The sequence below is a fragment of the Acomys russatus genome, chromosome 11 (genome assembly GCF_903995435.1).
Source record: "Acomys russatus chromosome 11, mAcoRus1.1, whole genome shotgun sequence".
Lineage (NCBI taxonomy): Eukaryota > Metazoa > Chordata > Mammalia > Rodentia > Muridae > Acomys > Acomys russatus.
In genome coordinates, this window is record NC_067147.1 from 52,807,360 (window position 1) to 52,828,938 (window position 21,579).

Consider the following 21,579-nt stretch of genomic DNA (forward strand, 5'->3'; position numbering starts at 1 on the left):
ACCCAGGCTGCACTTTTACCAATAGCTTCTCCTAGACTCTCACACACCAAGCCTCAGAGGCTCCCCATGACGCCTTTATGCCTTCAGAACCAGAACTACCTGGAAAACCATTACACATGTCTCAGTTTGGCTGCTAGTGCTCGCTATAGCCTGGACTGCCTCTGGACCACAGCATCTGCGTTGACCCTAAGAAAAGACTTCCCGGAAGATTTTACCTCATTGATGCTGGTTGCTTCTTAATCACAGCTGATTTCTCAGCCCCAGCCAACCAGCATCTACTTCCTAATGGAGCAAAAGTTTCATTTCAATGGTTTCTGAATTCAAAACATCTAACGGCTCTGATGGGGTCCTTGAAGGGCCCTCAAACTTCCCTCTGAAGCTTCCTAGGGCAGGCCTCCACCGTCTGCCCTCTCTCCACAGTCCTATCTTCTAATCTCCTCAGAGTCTGTGCTTATGGATCAAGACCACTCTTTCTGTGCAAGAAGCCCACTGAGCTCTGAGCACTCAGTGTGTTTTCTAGCGCAGCGTTCAAATATTACCACACTCCTCCTTAAAATGCATGGCCAGGTCTGTCATGGCAACACTCCGTGACCCAGATTTCTGTCTTAGTTAATGTTTCTATTGCTGTGATAAAACACCACGACCGAAAGTAACTGGGGGAGAAAAGGTTGGTTTTATCTTATAGCTTATAGGTCCATAACTGAAAAAGCCAGGGCAGGAACTCGGGGCAGGAACATGGCAGCAGGAGCCTAAGCAGAGGCTATGGGGGAATTCTGCTTCCTGCTCTGCTCAGCCTGCTTTCTTTCTAAACTGGGCTGAGCAAAAGGTGGGACCCGAAACTGTTTATTTCTCGTGAGATCTGAGGTCACGTCTGCGCTTATGGTTCACAGAGCATTCTTTCTGTGCAAGAGTGGTGGTGAACAGCAAACACTTGGTGGGAGGAGCCTGCTGTGATTTCCTTCTGAGGAACATGATATAGGACAGGGTGTGGCACCAGGCAGCTGTTCTTCATAAGTCTTGTAAAAATGGTTGGATTTGAAAATGATGTTTGTGTGTAGAAAGTAGAACTTAGTGCTTTTTGTGAGATGAAAAGAGCAACATAAATTCTGTCTCTCTCTCCCTCTCCATCACCCTCTCCCCTTCTCTCTTGCACACAAGCATACACATATTGAATGCACATACACACAGAACACACAGCACACACACACACACACACACACACACACACACACACACACACACACACTTACCTGGTTTGTGCACCAGTAATACAGAGCTGTAATAACCATCCCAAACGCAGTCCCTGGCCATGGGATGTCTCCAGTGACAGCATCTCGGAAGATGTGGAAGGAGTCTGCCTGAGGCATGTAGCACCTGGGGTTGATGGTCAGGTTGTCCCCCTCGACCACAGATGGGATGGCGCTCATGTACTTCTCTGTAAAATTTTCATAGCCTCCAACTTCAATAAATGCTGCAAAAGCATCACAGAAGTAAAACGTCTCCTGCACATCGCAGACAGTGGCTGTTTATGATTATCCGCTGAAGTGGGGTCCCCTCAAACCTTCAGGGACCTTCCCTCCTGACCCATGCCTTTCTCCACTGGCAACAGGTCAAACTTCACAAAGCTCACAACACAAATAATTATTGCACTTTTTGCTTATGATTTCTTCACCATGTGTGTTTATTATCTAACATCATGGTAAAATTAAAAATATTAAGCATCAGGCTGCCATTGGTGTCTCACAGCCACGCAAAGCAGAAACAAACCTGATGGTTAAGTTTGCAGAGCAATCGCAGTGGAATTAGGCACCAGGAATCTCAACTCCTCTGAGAGGAACAGAAAGCAATGGCTCTCCTTATGCACATCAAGTTTTGTTTATATGACTATGTTTTCTGTTATATAATTATGATATATATTTAATTGTGATTATTATATATGTATATATACATATGTATGCAGAATGGGAAGAGAGGAAGGGGGTTAGAGGCAGCGGGTTAGCTGAGGAGAAATGGTGAGAGAGACATCGTGGGTCTGCAGTGGCTATTCAGGAGTCAACAACAGTTGATATGAGAAAGATGAGCCTGTCCATCAGGGCTACTGAGTTCAGATGATGCAAACATTTATCAGCCTAGTGAGGCCTGGAGAAACTATTCTGACGTCACATCACTAAGTTCAAAACACAAAGACCAAGGAACGAAAAGAGGGTAGACATTTTGGATAACTGCACATAATGTACACAGAGAACTGTTTCTAACACTTGTCTCCCATTCGGCAGTGTGCGGTGGAAAACCTTTGCTGTGCATGATGGGATTGTCTGAATTCCTGTTGTCTATGATGGGGAGGGACTAGTATTCCATGAGACATCTGACGTACAGCTGGGTAAAGGAACTGGATTTCATTCCATAGCCGTATGGCTAATGTATCCAGACTGTGTTGAGGTCGCCATACTGGTGTGGATTTGCTGTTTTCTCAGTTTTTGCTTCATACACTTCGAGCTACGGGTGTGGATACCTGCACGCTCAGGGTTGTTTTCATGGGGCTTATTGCACGGAACCTGGTGACTTCAGACCAGGGAGAGACACTTGTTCTCACCTTGTCCTCTTCTGCAACATTCATGGATTATCTAGGCAAAGTATCATTTTAAAATAATCTGTGCAAGAAGGGTACAGATCACCATGCTCATTAAACCAACTAAGAACATAGTAGGTCTTTTACTTAGCTTGCTGACAAAGAGTAGAATAGAACCTCAGAAAAGCTCTTGGCAGCTAAAACAGGGCAGGGTAGGACTTTAAAGTCAAAAGGCTACAATCACACTACACCAGGTGCACGCTGAGGCTTTTTGTTTTTATTTTTGTTTGTTTTTACAATGTACCTTTCCATGGCAGGGAAGGAAAAGACCCCCTTTAATCTGTAAAACATCACACAAGATCCTGTTTTAGGGAGATGCCTTTATCTGTATCAACATTCTCTCCCAGCAGGAAAGAAGGAATGCCTGCCCCCTTGAAGCCAGGAGATAGCACTGATTTACAAGGCCCATGAGGCTCCAGTGGGGAGGAGGTGGAGTCAGGGTAACCTGACCTTGGCTAAGCCACCTCAGTGTAGAAGAAAATTAAGACCTGCACATTGATGGTTCATTACTGCTGCCTGCCAACAAGATAGGAGAATGAGCCGGTGATAGATACAGTGAGAATCAGAAAGAAATAGCCAAGCCATGTTTGTGCATTCTAACAATGTACTGAATGAAGTGGGTTTTCTCTTAGAGTGTACATCCCAGCTCAGCCCCATCCTGCCACTCCTCCAAGTCCTCCCCCCCCCACCTCCCCTCTCCTCCAGCTCCACTGCTCCTCCTGTTCCCTTTAGGAAAGAGCAGACCTTCCAGGGTTATCACCTGAACACAGTGTAACAAGATGCAATAAGACTAGGTACAAACCCTCATATCCACTCAGGAGGAGGAAAAGGCTCCCAAGAACAGGCAAACCAGTCAGAGACACTCCCTTTTAATAGACTGCTATATAAAATAAATACAACTAGTTGAGAGTGTCCTGAAATTTTTTTAATGTTTAATTCTCTATTTAGTGAAAGTTCCAGATAGATCAAAATATTTTTTATTTTAGTAATTTTTTGATTTGAAATAAGGCAGGAGTGGTGGAGCACGCCTTTAATCCCAGCACACAGGAGGCAGAGGCAGGCAGATTGCTGTGAGTTTGAGGCCAGCCTGGTCTACAAAGCGAGTCTAGGACAGCCAAGGCTACAGAGAGAAACCCTGTCTCAAAAAACCAAAAAAAAAAAAAAATTTTTTTTTAAACATCATTTTCCCTCTTCTTTTTTTTCCCTCTATAATCCTTGCCCTGTACCCCTCATTGCTCTTTCTCTCACATGCATAGCTTTTAGGTCATAATGTGGGCCCCAAAATGGCAGTGCTGACCATGTCCTAAATGAGGGCCTGGGTCCAACCCAGTCTGGTTCTTACTAGATGAATGTGAGAATTCGTACCAAATAAACAGAAGCAGCATTCCCCAGAAAACCTTATTCTTCAGGGTTCTGTTTGTCAGGAAAGCCACTACTTCCGTGTGGAGCTACTAACAGTCCACAGATGGGGGTACAGTGCGTATGGTTCCCTATCACCCAGAACAGCCTGCAGCCGCTCAAGGACCCCGTCCTGCTGAGGGCCAAATACAACCCACTTGCTTTCCTGCTGAATTGCTGCTCTCAGTTCCTGTGTGATGGCCTGGCAGCCTGTTCTCCACTAACCTGCTTTTCTACTTACAGAGTGGTCTAGCTCAGGGTTTTTCTGCACTCAGCTACAATGGCCTCTTTAATAGTTGTTACCCTATTGATAGAACTACAACAGAAATCAACAGTTTTTGTGCTTTCAATCTGATCTGCCGATACTCCTCTCAAGTTATCAACCAAGGGCTTTCATCCATTGTGAGCACAAAGGAACACAGGTTAAATCAGATAATTGTCCCAAGCAATGTGTTTAAAGGAAATAAAACTCTCTCTTAGTTCCTCTTTTTTATGTAATAAACCAAGAAAGAAGCTAGGCAAATATTTCTGTGATGGAATGACATAAGTGACAGGAAGACGTGACCCAGGAGACTTTGAAGGAAGCACTGATGAGCAGACAGACAGACACAAGAGTCCGGGCATCTATACACAGGGTCCTGGCTTACCAAATACCATGAGAATGAAAGATCCAACAATCATGATGATGGCCTGGAGGGTGTCTGTGTAAATCACGGATGCCAAGCCCCCTGTGGAGAATGGAGAGGAGCCAGTGTTTCATTCCCATGAACTTACGCATTTGCCTTCATAGCTGGCTTCTCCTCCAGCCCAAATGCATAAAGAAACATTTTTTGTTTTTTCCATATTGCTGTCTTTTTTTATTAATTTATTCAGATTACATCTAAATTGTTATCCCATCACTTGTATCTTCCCATTCCTCCCTCCCTCCCACCCTATTCCCCTGCCCTATGTCTGTGACCAAGGGGGACCTCCTCCCCGACTATATGGTCACAGGCGATCAAGTCTCATCTTGGTAGCCTGCTTATTCTTTCTCATGGGGAAGTGTTCAAATATGGGGCATCAGAGTTTATGTCTGAGTCTGTCCCTGCTCTCCATGCAACTGTGGAGAATGTCCTGTTCATTGGATAGATCTGTGTGGGGTTCAATCTTTACTGCAAGTATTGTCCTTGGTTGGTGCAGTAGTTTGAGCAGAACCCTTGGGCCCAGGTCCACCCATCATGATGTCCTTCTTGTGGGTTTCTAGGACCCTCTGGATCCTTCTGTTTCCCCATCCTCCCATACTTCTCTCACCTAGAGTCCCAATAAGATGTCCTCACAACTATCCCAATCTCCTGGTAAGTGAAGACTATCATGGGACCTGCCCCTTGGGCTAGTGTCCAATTATAAGTGAATATATACCATGTGAGTCTTTCTGCTTCTAGGTTAACTCACTCAGTATGATCATTTCTAGTTCAATCCATTTGTCCACAAATTCCAGAAATTTCCTTGTTTTTTATAGCTGAATAGTATTCCATAGTGTAAATGTATGACAGTTTCTTTATCCATTCTTCAACTGAGGGACATTTAGGTTGTTTCCAGGTTCTGACTATTATAAATAAGGCCGCTATGAACATGGTTGAGCATATGTCCTTGTTGTGTGGTGGAGCATTTTCTGGGTATATTCCAAGGAGTGGAATAGCTGGGTCTTGAGGAAGCCCTATTCCCAGTGTTCTGAGAAAGTGCCAGATAGATTTCCAAAGTGGTTGTACAAGTTTGCACTCCCATAAGCAATGAAGGAGTGTTCCCCTTTCTCCACATCCTCGCCAGCGTGTGGTGTCACTTGAGTTTTTGATCTTAGCCATTCTGATGGGTGTAAGATGGAATCTCAGAGTTGCTTTGATTTGCATTTCTCTGATGACTAAGGACATTGAGCACTTCTTTAAGTGTTTCCAAGCCATTCAATACTCCTCTGTTGAGAGTTCTCTGTTTAATCCTGAGCCTCATTTCTTAATTTTTTTTTTTTTTAACACAGGAAGGAACGGCCAAGCTCCTGGCTGCCAGGAGTGAGCCTGTTATTCCAGCTACCTGGGAGGTTGAGGCAAAAAGATTGCAAGCCTCAAGGCCATCTTCTTCTTTTTTTTTTTTTTTTAAGATTTATTTTTACCTATATGAGTGCTCTATCTGCATGTGCGCCTACATGCCGGAAGAGGGCGTCAGATCACATTTTAGATGGTTGTGAGCTATCATGTGGTTGCTGGGATTTGAAATCAGGACCTCTGGCTGCTCTTCCAAAGGTCCTGAATTTAATTCCCTCAAGGTCATCTTAATCCCAGAATCAGTTCAAGGACAGACAGAGTAACTTAGATTTTGTAACCAAAAACAAAGCAAGAGAATAAAAAATCTGGCTAAGTCACAAGCTTGACTTTCAGTTTTGTTTTGTTTTGTTTTGTTTTGTTTGAGATAAGGTCTTACTCTTTAGCCAAGGCCAGCCTGGAGTCTCTATGTTGGCCTTGTCTGTCTTGAACTCCTGGCAATCATTCTGCCTCAGCTTCCGTTTTCTGGGAGTACAAGTGTGAGCCGCCATAGCTGCCTAAATAAACTGTTTCCACACCCTCATCTTTTCTATACTTCTGTCTTTAGTTCTACTGTTTCTCTTGCTTTGTTCTTTTTTATTCTGTTTTCTCTTCCCTCTCTCTCCTCCCGTCTCTTCATCTCCCCTTTCCTTTTCCTCCTACCCTTTGTCTCTTTATATCCCAGGGCTTTGCTTTATGGCCCAGGTTCGCCTTGAACTCTCAATCCTCCTGTCTCAGCTTCCTTACTTAGCTCTGGGATTAGAGGACATGACACCATATATGGCCTTATGTTGTATCTGTCTAATTCAAAGTATCTCTTACAGGGTAGTTTCCCTCTTAGGCTTATTTATAAATGATAAGTAGGAGAAAGGGCAAAAGTTTACTATCACAAACGTTTTCCTTAATAATCCCCCAGCTTCCCCCATTGAGCAGTTCCCTGTGCAAAGCCATCTGGCAAAACTGTTTTCGCTCTAGTTTCCTCCATTGACCGTCTTGTTTGGTGGCTATGCTTTCTGCAGTATGGCACAGGCACGAACATGTATGCACACACGTGTGTGGGATCAGCAGAGGGTGGCACAGCTCAGTGAAGGGCGAGGACACAACGGACTCACCAGTGATTGTGAAAACAGCTGTGATAGCCAGAAGGATGAAGATGGCCAGGTAAAGGTCCAGCCCGAAAGCCAGCTTGATGAATATGGCGCCAGAGAAGATGTTTGCCTAGAAAGGGGACAGAGATGATGAGGAGAGGCGTGCACCTCAGGGTCTGGCTTCTTTCCCCACTCTCTTCCTGGTGATCTCCTATTTGTTGAAGTAAAGGGGAAAAAAGCAGCTAATGATGTTTATTATTAAAACCTGTAGTTATCATGGCTGTTCTCATTACCCTGCTATCAGGGAGGCAAGGTTACACAACAATATTTGGGGTACATGAGTGTCAGGGAGCAACACAGTTAACAATCAAATAGAAAGCATGAGTCCATGCTGTCACACCTATTCATCCCTAAAGATGCTAACATCAACGTTCCCACAGGAAGATGTTCACACAGCAGTTTCAACACTGTTTATCTTTAGTGTTTAGTTCATTGCTCCATTGAGGCACTTGTTAAGTAAGGTCCATAGCCTAAGAATCTCTGTACCATGAGATTTAAGGATGCTCATTAGTCGCCTATGGGAATGTCTGGCTATGTTGGCACAAAATATATTCTTTTTATAAGTGTGTGTAGTGTGTATGAATGATGTGTGTATGTGTGTGTGTGTGCCAGCATATACGCCTACATGTGTGTACAGGGCAGAGGAGGAGATAAGATATTCTGCTCTGTCATTCTCCATCTACCCCCCTTGAGATAGCATCTTCCAGAGAACTACAGTAGACGGGTGACGCAGCAGCTCACCGATCCTCCTGCTTTCCTCTGCCTTGTCCCCCAGCTCTGAAGTCATAGGCGCTCACTGTGTCTGACCATGTCTGGATTGTTCCTTGGGTGCTAGGTATTGAGACTCCTGTCCTCATGCTGACACAGGAAGCCTTGGTACTCATAGAGCCATTGCCCCAGCTCTCAACATACATTCTTACCATAGAATTCTTTTTGTGGTGATGCGGATTGCAGGGTGGGATCTCACTATGTAGCCCTGGCTTGTCTCCAGCTCAGAGATCCACCTGCCTCTACCTCCCAAGGGATGGGATTAAGGGTATATACCACCATGCCCAGGCTTCGAATTAGTGTTAGTATTCTTGTTTACCAAAGAAAACACACACACACACACACACACACACACACACACACACACACCATATAATTTTATATGGGATTGGTCTATTTCAAGGGGTAAATGAGCTAATATTTTTATTCTTCATTCTGGAAATCCTTTAGCTGCAAGAGAGTTAACTGGATGTTTTAATCTTTGAAGAAGACTCCTGTCAAATGTCAGGAAACCAGTGAGGTTTAGGGGTTGGGGTGACATCACACAGGCAGCAAGTGGTAATGTTGGGGCTCATTGGTTCCTATGTCCAAAGGTCACACTGTTAGACACTTTGTTGTACAGCTATCATGGGATTCTAATTAGTGATATAAATCTGGAACACCTGGAAATATAGGGAAATTCTTCTGGGAAGATGATGGGGTTAGCACGATAGTTTGTGAACCTCTAGGAATCTTTACATTAAACAACAAGTAAATACCAGACAAAGTACAGTGTCAGGGTATGTCCATGGGGTCAGTAACAGAAGATGTGGGGGAAACCAACCCCAGCTACAAGATCTGAGCGGCATGAAGATTAGAGAGGATGCAAAGAGAAACAAAACTTACCCGAGGGCCCTGGAATTATGCAGCATCCGTACCCAGCAGCACTCGCTTACAAAGACTCCGGCCAGTCTTAGGTCTACAGCTGAAACTGGTAGAGGATTTGATCTAATGACTGCTGGGTGAAAGTAAACATTTCTGGGTTTCTCTTCCTGTCTTCCCCTTGGACAGTGTCTCTCTATCTTGACCAGGCTAGCCTTAAACTCCTGGACAAATATCATCCTGTCTCCTTGGCCTCCCAAGTGGAAGCTGGAAATAATGGGTATGTGCAGTCACTGGGCATCTTTACTATTACAGTTGTGTATGTGTGTGTGCGTGTGTATGTGCACAAGTGTGTGTGTGTGTGTGTGTGTGTGTGTGTGTGTCCATGCACATGTGGGTAATGATTGTGAGAATTGATTCTCTCCTTCCATCGTGTGGGTCTCAGGATTTAAACTCTGCCTGTCAGTCCTGGCAACAAGCACCTCTGCTCCCTGAGCCTCAGCCCCGCCCCTCGTGGTGGGTTCTGAAAGGAGATGACTAGAAGCCAAATGACTTCTCAGACCTTACTGACAAAATTGTCTTTCAGAAAAGGGCCCCGTGCAGAAGAGAAACCTCTAGAAGTAAACCCCACATTTAGTAAAATGAAGGGTAACCCACTAAATTAAGCTTCTGAGATTTAAATGTATATGTGTATAAAACTAAAACTAAAATTGTTGTTTTGAGGCAGGGTTTCTCTGTGTAGCCTTAGCTGTCCTAGACTCGCTTTATAGACCAGGCTGGCCTCATACTCACAGAGATCCTCCTGCCTCTGCTTCCCTTAGTGCGGGGATTCCAGGTGTGTGCAAATGGATGGAACTGGAAACAATCATTGTGAGTGAGGTAACCCAGACCCAGAAAGACATGTATGGTATATACTAACATATACACAGATATTAGCCCAGTAATACAGGATAACCACACTACAATACACAGACTTAAAAAAAAAAAAAAAAAACCTAAATAACAAGGAGGGCCCTAGGGAGAATGCTTAATTCTTATTCAGAAGGGCAAACAGAATAGATACTGGAAGCAGTTGAAGAGAGGGAACAGGACGGGAGCCTACCATAGAGGTCCTCTGAAAGACTTGATTGAACAGGAGACCCAAGCAAATGCTGGGGAAAGGTTTTTGGGTTTTTTTGGTTTTTGTTTTGTTTTTTGTTTTTTTGTTTTTTTTAGCAACTACAGATCTAGGTTAATACCCAAAATATACAAAGAATCAAAAACTCTGGACATCAGAAAACAAATAACCTAATTAAATATAAGGTACATATATAAACCAAGCTAGGAAAAGATGAAACAAATACTTAGAAACATTTAAAGGAAAGTTCAACATCCTTAGTCATCAGGGAACTGCAAATCAAAACTGTTTTTGAGATTTTATCTAAGTCCAGTCAGAACAGCCAAGATCAATAAAACAAATGACAGCTCATTTATTGCTAGTGGGACTGTAAATGTGTCCCGCCACTATGGCAATCAGTGTGGAAATCAGCTTCAGGAAGCTGAGAGTAGATCTACTTTAAGGCCTAGCTATACCACTCTTAGGCATATACTCAAAGGACTCTGCAGCCTACCACAGAGACACTTGCTCAGCCATGTTTGTGGCTGCACAAACTAGATGACCATCAACAGATGAAATGTGGTACATTCACAAAATGGAATATATTCCTCAGCCATTAAAAAAATGAAATCAGGGATTTGCAGATAAGTGGATGAAGCTACAAAAAAAAAAAAAAAAAAAAAAAAAAAAATCATCCTGAATGAGGTAACCCAGACCCCAAAATAGAAAAATGGTGTGTATTCACTCCTGTGTGGATGACAGCTGTTAAGTCTTCAATCAGCAGGCCACAATCTGTATAATCAGAGAGGTTAGGTACAGAGTAAGGGACTAGGAAGGAAGTGAATATCCCTAGGGAGGCAAAATAGAACAGATTTCGATGGATGATTAGGAAAGACTAGAGTGGGAGGATCAAATTGGGAAGGGGTGGGGAGATGGTACTAAGGGAGGGAAAGTGGGGAAAGACAAATGAAAATAAGAGCTGCTTGAGAGGTCATGTGGAAATCTACAACAGAAGCTTCTTAAAATATACACATGTATGAAAGATATCCAAACTGGACTCACCAAATAACGAAAAAGACAAAGCCCCAATTAAACATCTCTTTCCATCAAGTGAAACCTCTAGTTCCAGGAACAGGTTACAGCTAATTGAGTTGTTAGGCAAACATGCCACATGGAAACCCTAAACAACTATTGCCAGAAGTACTGCTTGGTCTCCACAAACTGATGGTGAGGCCTTATTGCTGAAGACAACATCTGTATAACCCACTGAACACAGAGACGCTGATCTGGTGCCTACCTAGAGCCTTCACCCCCCTTCGATAGTGTTGATAGCACTGGAAGGTACTCTGCACACTACCAGAGAAGAAATGTAAACACCCACCCAGCTGCAAACCCTGTGACCTGCTTTGCAAGATACGCTGGTGTAGTAGTGGCACCAAAGTTGTGTGAGTAACCAACCACTATCAGGTCGGGATTAAGGGCCACTCCATGAGATGGAATCCATAAATGACATTACTTGAGTGGCCAAGAATCTGAGATATTCTTGGTGGGTGGGTGAGAAGTTAAAAATGTAGTAGTAAAAAAGTCTCAAGAGAAAGGAAAAACAAAGGAAAAAAGAAATATTTCTAATAAAGAGGAATTTTAATGACACAGGATTTTCTTTTGCTAAAAGGGACCATTTTAATATCTCAATAAAATAGCAGCTTGTAGATATGTTGATTTCCCAGCTTTGTGGTTTTACAGAAGAACAGCAGCATTTTAGGGACTGTGAACTGAAGTCCTTGGGGATTCCAGGACGCCGTGCCCACTAATGAGCCTCCATCACATGTTATTGGGGTTGAGAACCTGGGCTCCATCTTTTCTCAATCCTGCCAGGTGAGATTCTGAAAACTCTTCCATCTTAAGTTCTTATAATGATTTGTTTAAGGAGTAGCCAGGATAGAATTGGCTATCAGGACATTAGTGTATATAAACAAACATGTCTCAGGTAACCCTCATTAGCGTCACTCCAGGCATAACCTTGTAGGCGTAAGAGGACATCTGCTGCGCCACCAGCCGATCACAGACACACATGGAAACACCTGCGCACGAATTCCGTGTACCCCATTCAGCTTACCTGCATCCCACTTCTCATTTACCACCCAGAACCCTGCACTCCAAAGGCCAATTTCCTCGAGGGAGCATCTAACTGCCACCCCTCTGTTGTGGCACACATTCACGATTTTTGGAATCATAAAGCTGTAGATGTCAGAGAGGACCTGGGAGATTAGCAAGTCCCGCCCACTCAGAGAACATGCGAACACAGTGTCTCTGGCACCAAGAAAGTTACTGTGCAGTGGACAAGGCAGAAGCACGAGGCCCCTGCAGGCTCTTCTGCTTCTACTAAGGGTCCAGCCTCAGGGACTGGGTAAAGGAAAGGCCATTTGCAATTCCCCCTGGCAGGTACTGACACCTTCCCTGGCTGTGTTTATGTCTTCAAAAGTAGCCATGCATTAATGTAGGCACTCTTGTCTCTTGGAGTGTGGTGGCTTCTGTTCATGTCGCTCTCGGCTCAGTAAAGGGTAAAAGTGTGTGCAAGGCTGAGGGAAGCCTGCAGCATCTAGGCCAGCAGCTGGTTTTCTCATGACAGTGACAGCCTAACGGGGAAAGCAACTGTTCTCTCCTCGCACTGACACCTGTGCCCGGGCTGTGACCCCAGGTGTTTTATTGGACATTGATACGTAAGGATAAACAAGGCACTCCTTCTTTCTGCACGTGCTGCCCAAAGTTCAAATCAGAGATGATTTCCAGGAAATTATCACTTTAGCTCTGCATTTATGATACAGTTTTACAAGGGCAGCCTTTGATAAGGCAAACTCAAGTGAGTTTAATGATACAAAGCACGTCCCTTCTGGATCAAGTGTTTGACAACCAAACTGTAAAGAAAGATGCGGGATTTGATTCCGAGGGAACATAAGAAAATGAGTGTGCAGTGGGCAAGGCAGAAGCAAGAGGCTCCTGTAGGGAACAGACATTATTACTATCATGACTGACATTTGCTCTTTGGCCACACCTGCTTTTTCCCCACATAGATTGCTCTCAGGGATAGATATGCATACATTCTTGTGCTTCTGATGATGCAGTGTCCGGTGCTCTAGGCATAGGCTTGGGATAGCCCCAGCATTTTTCCACCCAGGCAGGTTAAAGCGTCTGGATGTTTTGACCCTGCTAGAGTGATCAGCAGTCGATGCACACCAGTCTCTGATTCTAGCAGCTGGCCCCAACAAGCCAACTGTGGACTCTCCATAGCCAGGAGGCGGGGAACTCACCGAGATTGACAACGCCACACAGGTGAAGAGGGAGAGGACGGAGAGATAGATCTGGAGTCTCTTCCCACCAAACCGCTTCCTGAGATATTCTGGCATGGTCGTCACCTGCAGAGAGAGACAGCAACGGGGATTCACCTCCGAGCCTAGTGCATTGAGATGATGTGAGATTTGCAGTTGCACACCGTGTGTGACATCAGGAGGGTACAGACGCAGGAAAGACACAGTTCCTTGGCAGAGTGACGATTCTGGGATGAACTCAGGCACTGGAGGCAGAATGACAGTCTCTTCCAGGCTCTGCTGTTTACCACACACGTGACTGTTAGCAAACGACAGTCTCTGAATTTCCCTTTTCCTAAAGTAGAAGGGTAGCACAAAAGTACAGATAAAGAACCTGCCGCATCACTCAGCGGATGACACGCAACAAGCAATATTCATTATTTTTACTAGAATGCTGGAGTATAGCAAAAATATTTGGCTGTCATCTGAGAGCCCTGAAGAGATGGCAGGCTACAGCACAATCCACACATGTGTTCTGGGGCAGGAGCTCTGGAACCAAGGACGCCTTCTTTCAACAGGGATATCGGGGACAGACAAAATGGCCACTGCCTGTGGCTGTGCACGGGAGGGGCTCCTCATCCAGTGTAAGCTTTCAGACAACCATCCTGAAGAAAGTTTACCTGGCCACTTGGTTTTTCACTGCGCATCCTCAGAGCCACACAAGGCTCCCAAACCATGTTTCCAGAGAGCTGGGTGCCCATGTTGGATCTCACACAGATCTCCCTCCTGACCAACCTGCTCATCTCTTCACATGTGTACTACAGGATACACACACAGAGAACACAACACACACACACACGTACGTGTGTGCATACTCACACACATGTGCACACATACACACATATGCAGGCACACACAAACTGTTGATTCAGCTCCCCTCTGTCATTCTTGCTCCGTTAATGGAGGAACCATGCATTCTGGCCCCAATTTTAAGCCTGAAATTATTCATGCTGCCTTTACTTCTAATCTGCTAACTACCACGCCACAAGTAACCAAGACATGGCTTCCCTTCTCCCTGTTTCCTTCCTTGAGCCTCACAAGGGATTGTATGAACTTTTAGTCATTATTTTTGAAGCATGGTCTCATGTAGCCCAGGCTAGCCTCAAACTTGATGTGTAGCCAGCCAAAGAGGATAGTGAACTCCCGGTCTTTCTGCCCATGCCTCCTAAGTTCTGCTATTATAGGCATGTGCTACCATTCCTAGCCAAGGCTTTATGAGCGCGTGCACACGTGTGTGTGTGTGTGTGTGTGTGTGTGTGTGTGTGTGTGTGTGTGTAAGCCAAAGGACAGCTATGGGTTTCATCCCTGAGGAACCATCCACCTTGTCTTTTTGAGGAAGGGCATCTTACCAGCCTCGAACTTGGTGATTAGGCTAGACTATCCATATAGGAAGTCCGAGGCATCTGCCATGTCTGCTTCCTCAGTACTAGATTACAAGCTCACACTACCATGCCCAGCATTTAACATCAGTGCCGTGGATCAAACTCACGTTCCCCTGTTTGCATGGCCAGCACTTCATTATCTTCCCAGCCCCAGATTGTGTGGACTTTTGATCAAGTCCATTGTCCAACCAGATGCCCAAGTGAAACTTCATAAAATAGGAATATTGATAATGATCACTGAATCCTTGAATGCCCTTCACCTCCCATTTCTAAGAGGAGATAGAACACTTCAAATTTTATTAAATGTATCTAACTATTTTTCTATGTGCATATATATATATATATACACATACACATATATGGAGAGAGAGAGAGAGAGAGAGAGAGAGACAGAGAGAGAGAGAGACAGAGAGAGAGAGGGGGGAGAGAGAGAGAGAGAGAGAGAGAGGGAGAGAGAGAGAGAGAGAGAGAGAGAGAGAATGTGTGTGTGTCTAAGTCAGAATCAGCTTGCAGGGTTGCTTCTGTCCTGCCACACGGGTCCTTGGGACTGAACTCAGGTGGTCAGGCTTGGAGCAAGTGCCTTCACTTACTGAGACATCTCTCTTACCCTAGAACACCTTTTTAAAATAGAAAATCATTTACAATTTGTTGCCATTATACTAAGTATATATTAACTTCATTTCACTGTATTTTTTACTTTATGTGTGTATGAGTCTTTGCCTACATTCCTGTCTGTGTACTCTATGTGTGCAGTGCCTGAGGGGGTTAGAAAAGAGTGTTGGTGTCACTGGGACTGGAGTTACAGATAGTTGTAGTCACCTTGTGGGTGTGGAGAATCAAATCTGGGCTCTCTGCAGGAGCAGCCAGTGCTCTTAACAATTGCTCCATCTCTCTCCAGGCTCTCTATCACTGCGTTCTTATCAGCACATTTTCCTTATATGAAGCGGTGCATTCACTGTGACAGTTTTGCCCATGTACATAGCATCCTCTGACTGTCTTCCTCTCCTGCTTTCTCTGTCCCATCCCCTCTTCCATCGCTGTGACAGTTCTGCCCGTGTACATAGCATCCTCTGACCGTCTCCCTCTCCTGCTTTCTCTGTCCCATCCCCTCTTCCATCGCCCTCATTCCTCTTCCCAGGTAAGGATGCACATGAGACCTTCATAACTGAACCCCACTGTGCCTACGGACACGTCCACTTCTCCCTACTCTTCTCCCACAGAACTCGCCATTTTAGCTTTAATTTTAACTGACCTCCAAATACTCCAACAAGGAAGATTTTCAGCTTCCATATATGGATTCCATCAGTCTTTCTACCTGAAGAAGCCAGCCATATCCCCTAAGACTTAAGCCAGGTCACCATTTCTCTTGAAACATGCCTGTGACTCCAGCTTTGCTCCCTGCTCAGGCTTACATTTATCATAGTGATCATTAGGCAGGGCCACCACTAAATTTACCCAGTGACAAACACATTCTATATTGGGAGACCCTGTGGGCAAGCGATTTGATATTTTTCCTTCTGTATGTTATTAGCATTAGTACAGCCAGGTTTGAATATTTAACATGGAGACCAAGTAGGCTGATAACTGTGTGACAGCTGCGTCACGTACTCACCCCTGCCTTGATGTAGATGGGGACAAAAAACCACCCCAGAATCAGCAGCAAGAGAAACGACTGTAACAAACCAAGAGCAACATTAAGTTAAAGAGAGTTTGGCCTGTGGCCTTCTGTTATGACCTCTGACCTCTGAATCTCAAGACAAACAAACAACAAACAACCACTTCTCTTAGCTCCTGTCTAACACAGTATTTACACAATATAATATCTGATATTTGGCAAGCACAAGATAAGGAGTTTTGAGTTGAGCTGGACTAAAATAAAAATATTCTAGAACCTCTGTCAAAGCATTGAACTTAAATTGGAGAATCATAGATGTGTGTCAAAGCAATGAGAAAAGTGCCCTTTGGAAAGGGAAGAGCACCCCCAGTTCTCTTTAAGACTTGCCAAATCTAGTAGAGCTATCGATATAGCACAGAATTAAAGTGCAGATTTGATGGCATCTGCACACGGCACTGACACTCTCCCACAGCTAGTGAGGCAGGTAAATGACCAGCAGAGTTATCATTGTCATGTCAAGGGCAGGAAGGATCTGAGCTTCATCCGGATAAAGAAATTCAACATCAAAAGCTAAAATAAATAAACAAACAAGCAAATAAATAAATAAAACTTAGATGTCTGCAACCTAATAGTGTATTCATTGGGTTATAGTTCATTTTCTTCATGCCTATGGAGGCAGTCTTCATTGTATGGTTTATGGCACTATCAAAAAAAAAAAAAAATATCCTACTCCACAAGGCTTAACTGCCCAAAGTCTGGGTATGTTCTGATATTTGTGAGGTAAAAGTAGGAAAAACAAAACAAAACAACCTTTAGCCTTGAAAAGGCAGAGGCTCTTGTAAGTGGCCCAAGGTTACTTCCTGAGTCCACCTGACAGAATCATGAAAAGAGTGGTTCTGACCTCCACATGAACTTGTGGTGTGGCTCAGCCCTAACACACATCTTCAATCCATGAGCTTCCTGTACACAGGATTAAATAAAATTAGCCACAGGTCAACAGTCAGATAGAGGGACCAGCTGACCAGTTGTAAACAGAAAGGAGGGACATTGAGTTGAAGGGTTTGCAAGACTATGTGGAGAAATTTTTTTCCATCTGGCATGTAGGTTGAGTAGGAAAGTCAACCGGGTGCTTTCTCTGCCTCTCTGAGCTAGCAGTCTTTCACCCCAGCATCTGGCTCTTGAGTCCCTATTGGTAAAATTGAATCTTTGGGATTTTCCTTCTTTCAAACAACACTCATGAGCTGTATATGACACCCTCACCACACGCCCAGCTGTGTGCTAGAGTGGTGTGTGTGGAGAGAAGACATGATCTCCAATCTTAAGAACCTGGGTCTAGTTAACGGATAGAGCTTTCTGTAAGATGGCAATGGAACAGTTAGGAGGTCAGTCATGAGATCTCATAGGCTTGATGCGCCATCTTTGAAAACATTTATTCCTTACCACACTGCCATTGCCTAGTCAGAGCTCACTGGAGTTCCTACTCATCCTGGCCCAAGCATCTGTAAAACCTCACGGTACATGCCAACAACCCCTACTCTTGTCTGTGATGGGTGGGCCTCCTGTGTGATCTCTCTTTCAAAAGTGGTTCCTGAGGATTGCCTACATGCATGCTGTAGTCCAGTCAATTCCATTCCTCTGTTCCCCTTCCAACATGTCATGTGTCACTCACTCCTCTTTGTGCTTGGATTGCACAAAAGTGACACTCTGGAAGGAAGAACCGCCTAGGGAAAGAACGAGGCTACAAAGAGTGGACTCCTTGAAAGGAAAATAAGAAGGAGAACAAAAGGAGCACATTTGACATACCCAGGGAACCCCGAGATAAGTTTTGTTGAAAATACAGAGGCATGGATTTGACTTAAAGTGAAAAAGAATTTGCTGTCACTTACGTGGGATTCAAATGCGGTAACGGCGATTCCTGAGGCTGCACCTGTGCCAGCCAGGCCCACGAAGTGGCCACTGCCAATGTTGCTGGCAAACAGAGAGGCGCCCATCTGCAAGGCAAGGGATCAGACTAAAGCTCGGTTCAGAAGCCTCAAACAAGAGCGCTAGGAAACAGGAAGGTGTCGAGATGTTTCAGTCGCTGCTTCTGGGAGCAAAAGCAACAAGTAATCGTGCATGGACAAACGCTAGCCGGTTACCAGCTCTTCTGTGGTCTGTGAGCCAAGAACACTTCCTATACTGTGAATAGTTTAATAAAAAAAATTTATTTTTAATGTGAAGAGTAAGATGTATAAATTTGGGACTATGTGGAATTTAAAATTCAGCATCCCATCCTCTTGTACAGGAACCACAGCCATCAGTTTCATATGCCACAGCATACCGACTACAGGTGCATATGTTGGAGGCACATTGTGTGTGTGCATAAGAGACTCCAACCTCTAAAGCACCAGATACTTAACAATTAGGCCTTTAACAGAAAGACCTGCTGAGCCCATCTTAGGGGAACATGGCTGTTTCCCTGTATGTGTTGTGAGTGGAGCCCAAACTTGCAGATCTCCTGCCAGCACTTGACTCTTGAGTTGGTGACAGACTCCAAAGTTTCCTCAGAGGGGATTTCTCTCCTCACAGGAATAGCCCCACTCTCATTAGTTCTCCTTTCCACACACTGCTCTGTGTCTTTAAAGTTTGGAGACTTTAAAGAGAGCGCCCCCCATTGGTCAGAGACCAGCACTGGCCCTGGGAACCAAACTGGAACATGGGGTCCTGTGGCACCATCTTCGCCTCTGTTCTGCATCCTTCACATTCACTCTTTGTATGCAGTGTTTGGGGTCAGGAAGGGGCGGAGCTGGATTGTGACTAGGATTAGTTGAGAATCACATGTTTCACAAGAAGAGTAGCAGGAAGGCAGCACCTAGATGATTGTGTAACCCAAGGAAATATGTTCCTACCTTCCTCACCAGATAGTTTTATGTTATCTAAATAAGGCAGAATATCTGTTGAAAGGAGTGTATTCTAAGCACTTACTCTATCCCGAACCTAACCCTGAAATGATCTCGGAACATGCTGCCTCTTCTGCAAAAAGAAAAAAAAAAAAAAAAAAAAAAAAAAAAACTGGCTGAGGAAGCTATACACCAAAACTCAGAAAGAAAATACTGGTGGACAATGGTCCAAGAGAATCATTGTAAACGTCATCACTGTGAACACAGCTGCAGTCAGTAAGCGTGCAGAACAGAAGAACATGATGCTCAAGGCAGGACTTGGGTGATCAGGGAGGGAGATGATACCGATGTGGGTGGTCCCAGAAGGTCATCTCCCAGAGAGGAGCAGGATTCGCTCACAGTTGGGAGCAGAAGAGAAATTCAGGGAGCTAATAAATGCTAAGGAGGTTTTTCATGAGAACTAGTGTAATAGAACTGAAGCGGTAGATGTCCTGGGCCAGACTAAAGCTTTTTCAATAGATTATATGGTAGAGTCTTTCTGGAACCCCAAGTCCCACTCGTGTGTGTGTGTGTGTGTGTGTGTGTGTGTGTGAGAGAGAGAGAGAGAGAGAGAGAGAGAGAGAGAGAGAGAGAGAGAGAGAGAGAGAGAGAGAGAAGCAAGTGCCACCACCATGACTTGTCAGTCACTGCACATCTCCAGAAACCTTGGATCCACTTACTGGCCACCAAGTCATAGCTCGACCCGCCAGGAAGAAGCCTCCAACAGTGCTCCGGTTCGTCTTCACCATTGCCTGAGCAGAAAGGAAACCATGGAAGGTTAGAAACCACAGGTGCATCCAAGAGCAAGGAGACTCTCCCACCCCTACACACCCCAGCTGTTCCACTCAGCAGGCTGACAGATATTTCTGCACTCCCCCCAGAGACATGCCTTTTTATATAGAATGACACAGCGTCAGGTTTTGAGGAACATACAAATCATGGTTTTATAATGGCTCAGCTGAGGACTTCAAGAAATTATACTTGAAAACCTGGTATTTATTTTAGCTCATGAAATCATGGTATGTGTCTTGAAAGCTGTCTTTGGAAGAAAAATATTTAGCCTCAAACTTGATACTAAAAAGAGAGAATTACAGAATACAAATGGTCTAAATTTCTCACTCAGTGAGAAAGTGAGTAAACAGCAAATGGAAGTAATTAAATGAGATAACAGAAGCAGCAATTCCTTTTTTGATGACAGGTTGTGGGCATGCCAGGAAGAGCAAACACCCAGCCCTAGCTGTGCTCAAATGATGGTCTTGCAAGCACTATTCCTACACACACAAGCCGGTTATGCAGGCAGAATGACAATGATACTTGGAAATCACACATCAACGTGACATGTTCTCCTCTGCACTCTTAGTGTCCACCCAGAAATCCCACTGAGCGCCCACATACCCACACTCCAACAGCCATCACCACCACAAAATAGATGACAATGACAGAGATGTCAGCAGCATTATTGATGTTCTGTGACAATGAAGACAACTCTGAACCCTCAGTGCTGGCAATGGCACTTGCTGTGGTGGCCATGGCTGTAAGGCAGCGCTGTCCCCGTTGCCAGCACTGACAGGTCTTTATATATAAGTAATAAGTTAATGATCAGCCCCAGGTAGGTGGGAAACAAGGCCGTATCTGTCCACAGGAGACCTTTAACCCTCTCCTGCACACTCAGGCGCTCACCTTACAGTGACGAGTGCCAGCCTCGGTGGAACTGGAAAACCAAGGAGAGAACCCAGCGCTGGGCATGAGTGCCGAAGATGGAGTGATGTGCCAAGCGCAAGGGAAAAGGTAATTAAGACATTTGGCCAGCACGAGGCCACGCAAAGGGAGGTAAGGCAATGGAGAAGTGAGGAGGGCAGGACAAAGTCAGGTGGGATGGACGGTGGAGGCTCCTCGTCAGACGGATGGAACTCCTGGCTAACTCCTGCCCCTTGAAACTGAGCTCACTCAGAACAGGTGGACTAAGGCGTTGGCCGCATCAAGACCCCCGCAGCCTGTGCAGAAAGGGCAAGCCACGCCACCTGACCCACGTGCAGAAGGGTGTGGGCGAGGCTGTATAGGGAGAGAGGCAGGGCTTTTGAAGAGTGAATGAACCTGCAGCCATGTGCCGGTGGTCCTCATGGCTCAGGATCCAGGCTACACTGTAGACACCTGCTTGGCATTAGGAGTATGACGTCAGAGCATCCTCCTCCAGAGTTCATTGCAGAAAGTCAGAACCGGTCACAATGCATAGATCAACTGACCGTGGAGTGTCTTCTCCCAATTATTAACTACTGTATTTACATCACAACCCCTGCACTTAAGGCTCATAAGACATTGTGGAAGGGGGCATGGTAGAAAGATTGTAA

The 21,579-nt window shown here is 44.9% G+C and overlaps 1 protein-coding gene across 2 annotated transcripts in view; it reads right to left on the reverse strand.

The window, feature by feature from the left end:
* Positions 1-20,761, reverse strand: part of LOC127195719 (solute carrier family 5 member 4A-like) — a 36,837-nt gene extending 16,076 nt beyond the window's left edge. Inside the window, exons 1-8 of one of the 2 annotated variants that reach the window (XM_051153248.1) lie at positions 20,627-20,761; positions 19,912-19,983; positions 18,200-18,304; positions 16,311-16,370; positions 13,260-13,364; positions 7,191-7,296; positions 4,675-4,755; positions 1,251-1,471 (exon numbers count right to left, since the gene is read on the reverse strand). In XM_051153248.1, the coding sequence (XP_051009205.1) occupies positions 1,251-1,471; positions 4,675-4,755; positions 7,191-7,296; positions 13,260-13,364; positions 16,311-16,370; positions 18,200-18,304; positions 19,912-19,983; positions 20,627-20,761 (885 nt within the window). The remainder of the gene's footprint in view (positions 1-1,250; positions 1,472-4,674; positions 4,756-7,190; positions 7,297-13,259; positions 13,365-16,310; positions 16,371-18,199; positions 18,305-19,911; positions 19,984-20,626) is intronic. The other variant, XM_051153250.1, reaches the window with a different exon arrangement.
* Positions 20,762-21,579: the final 818 nt, after the last annotated feature.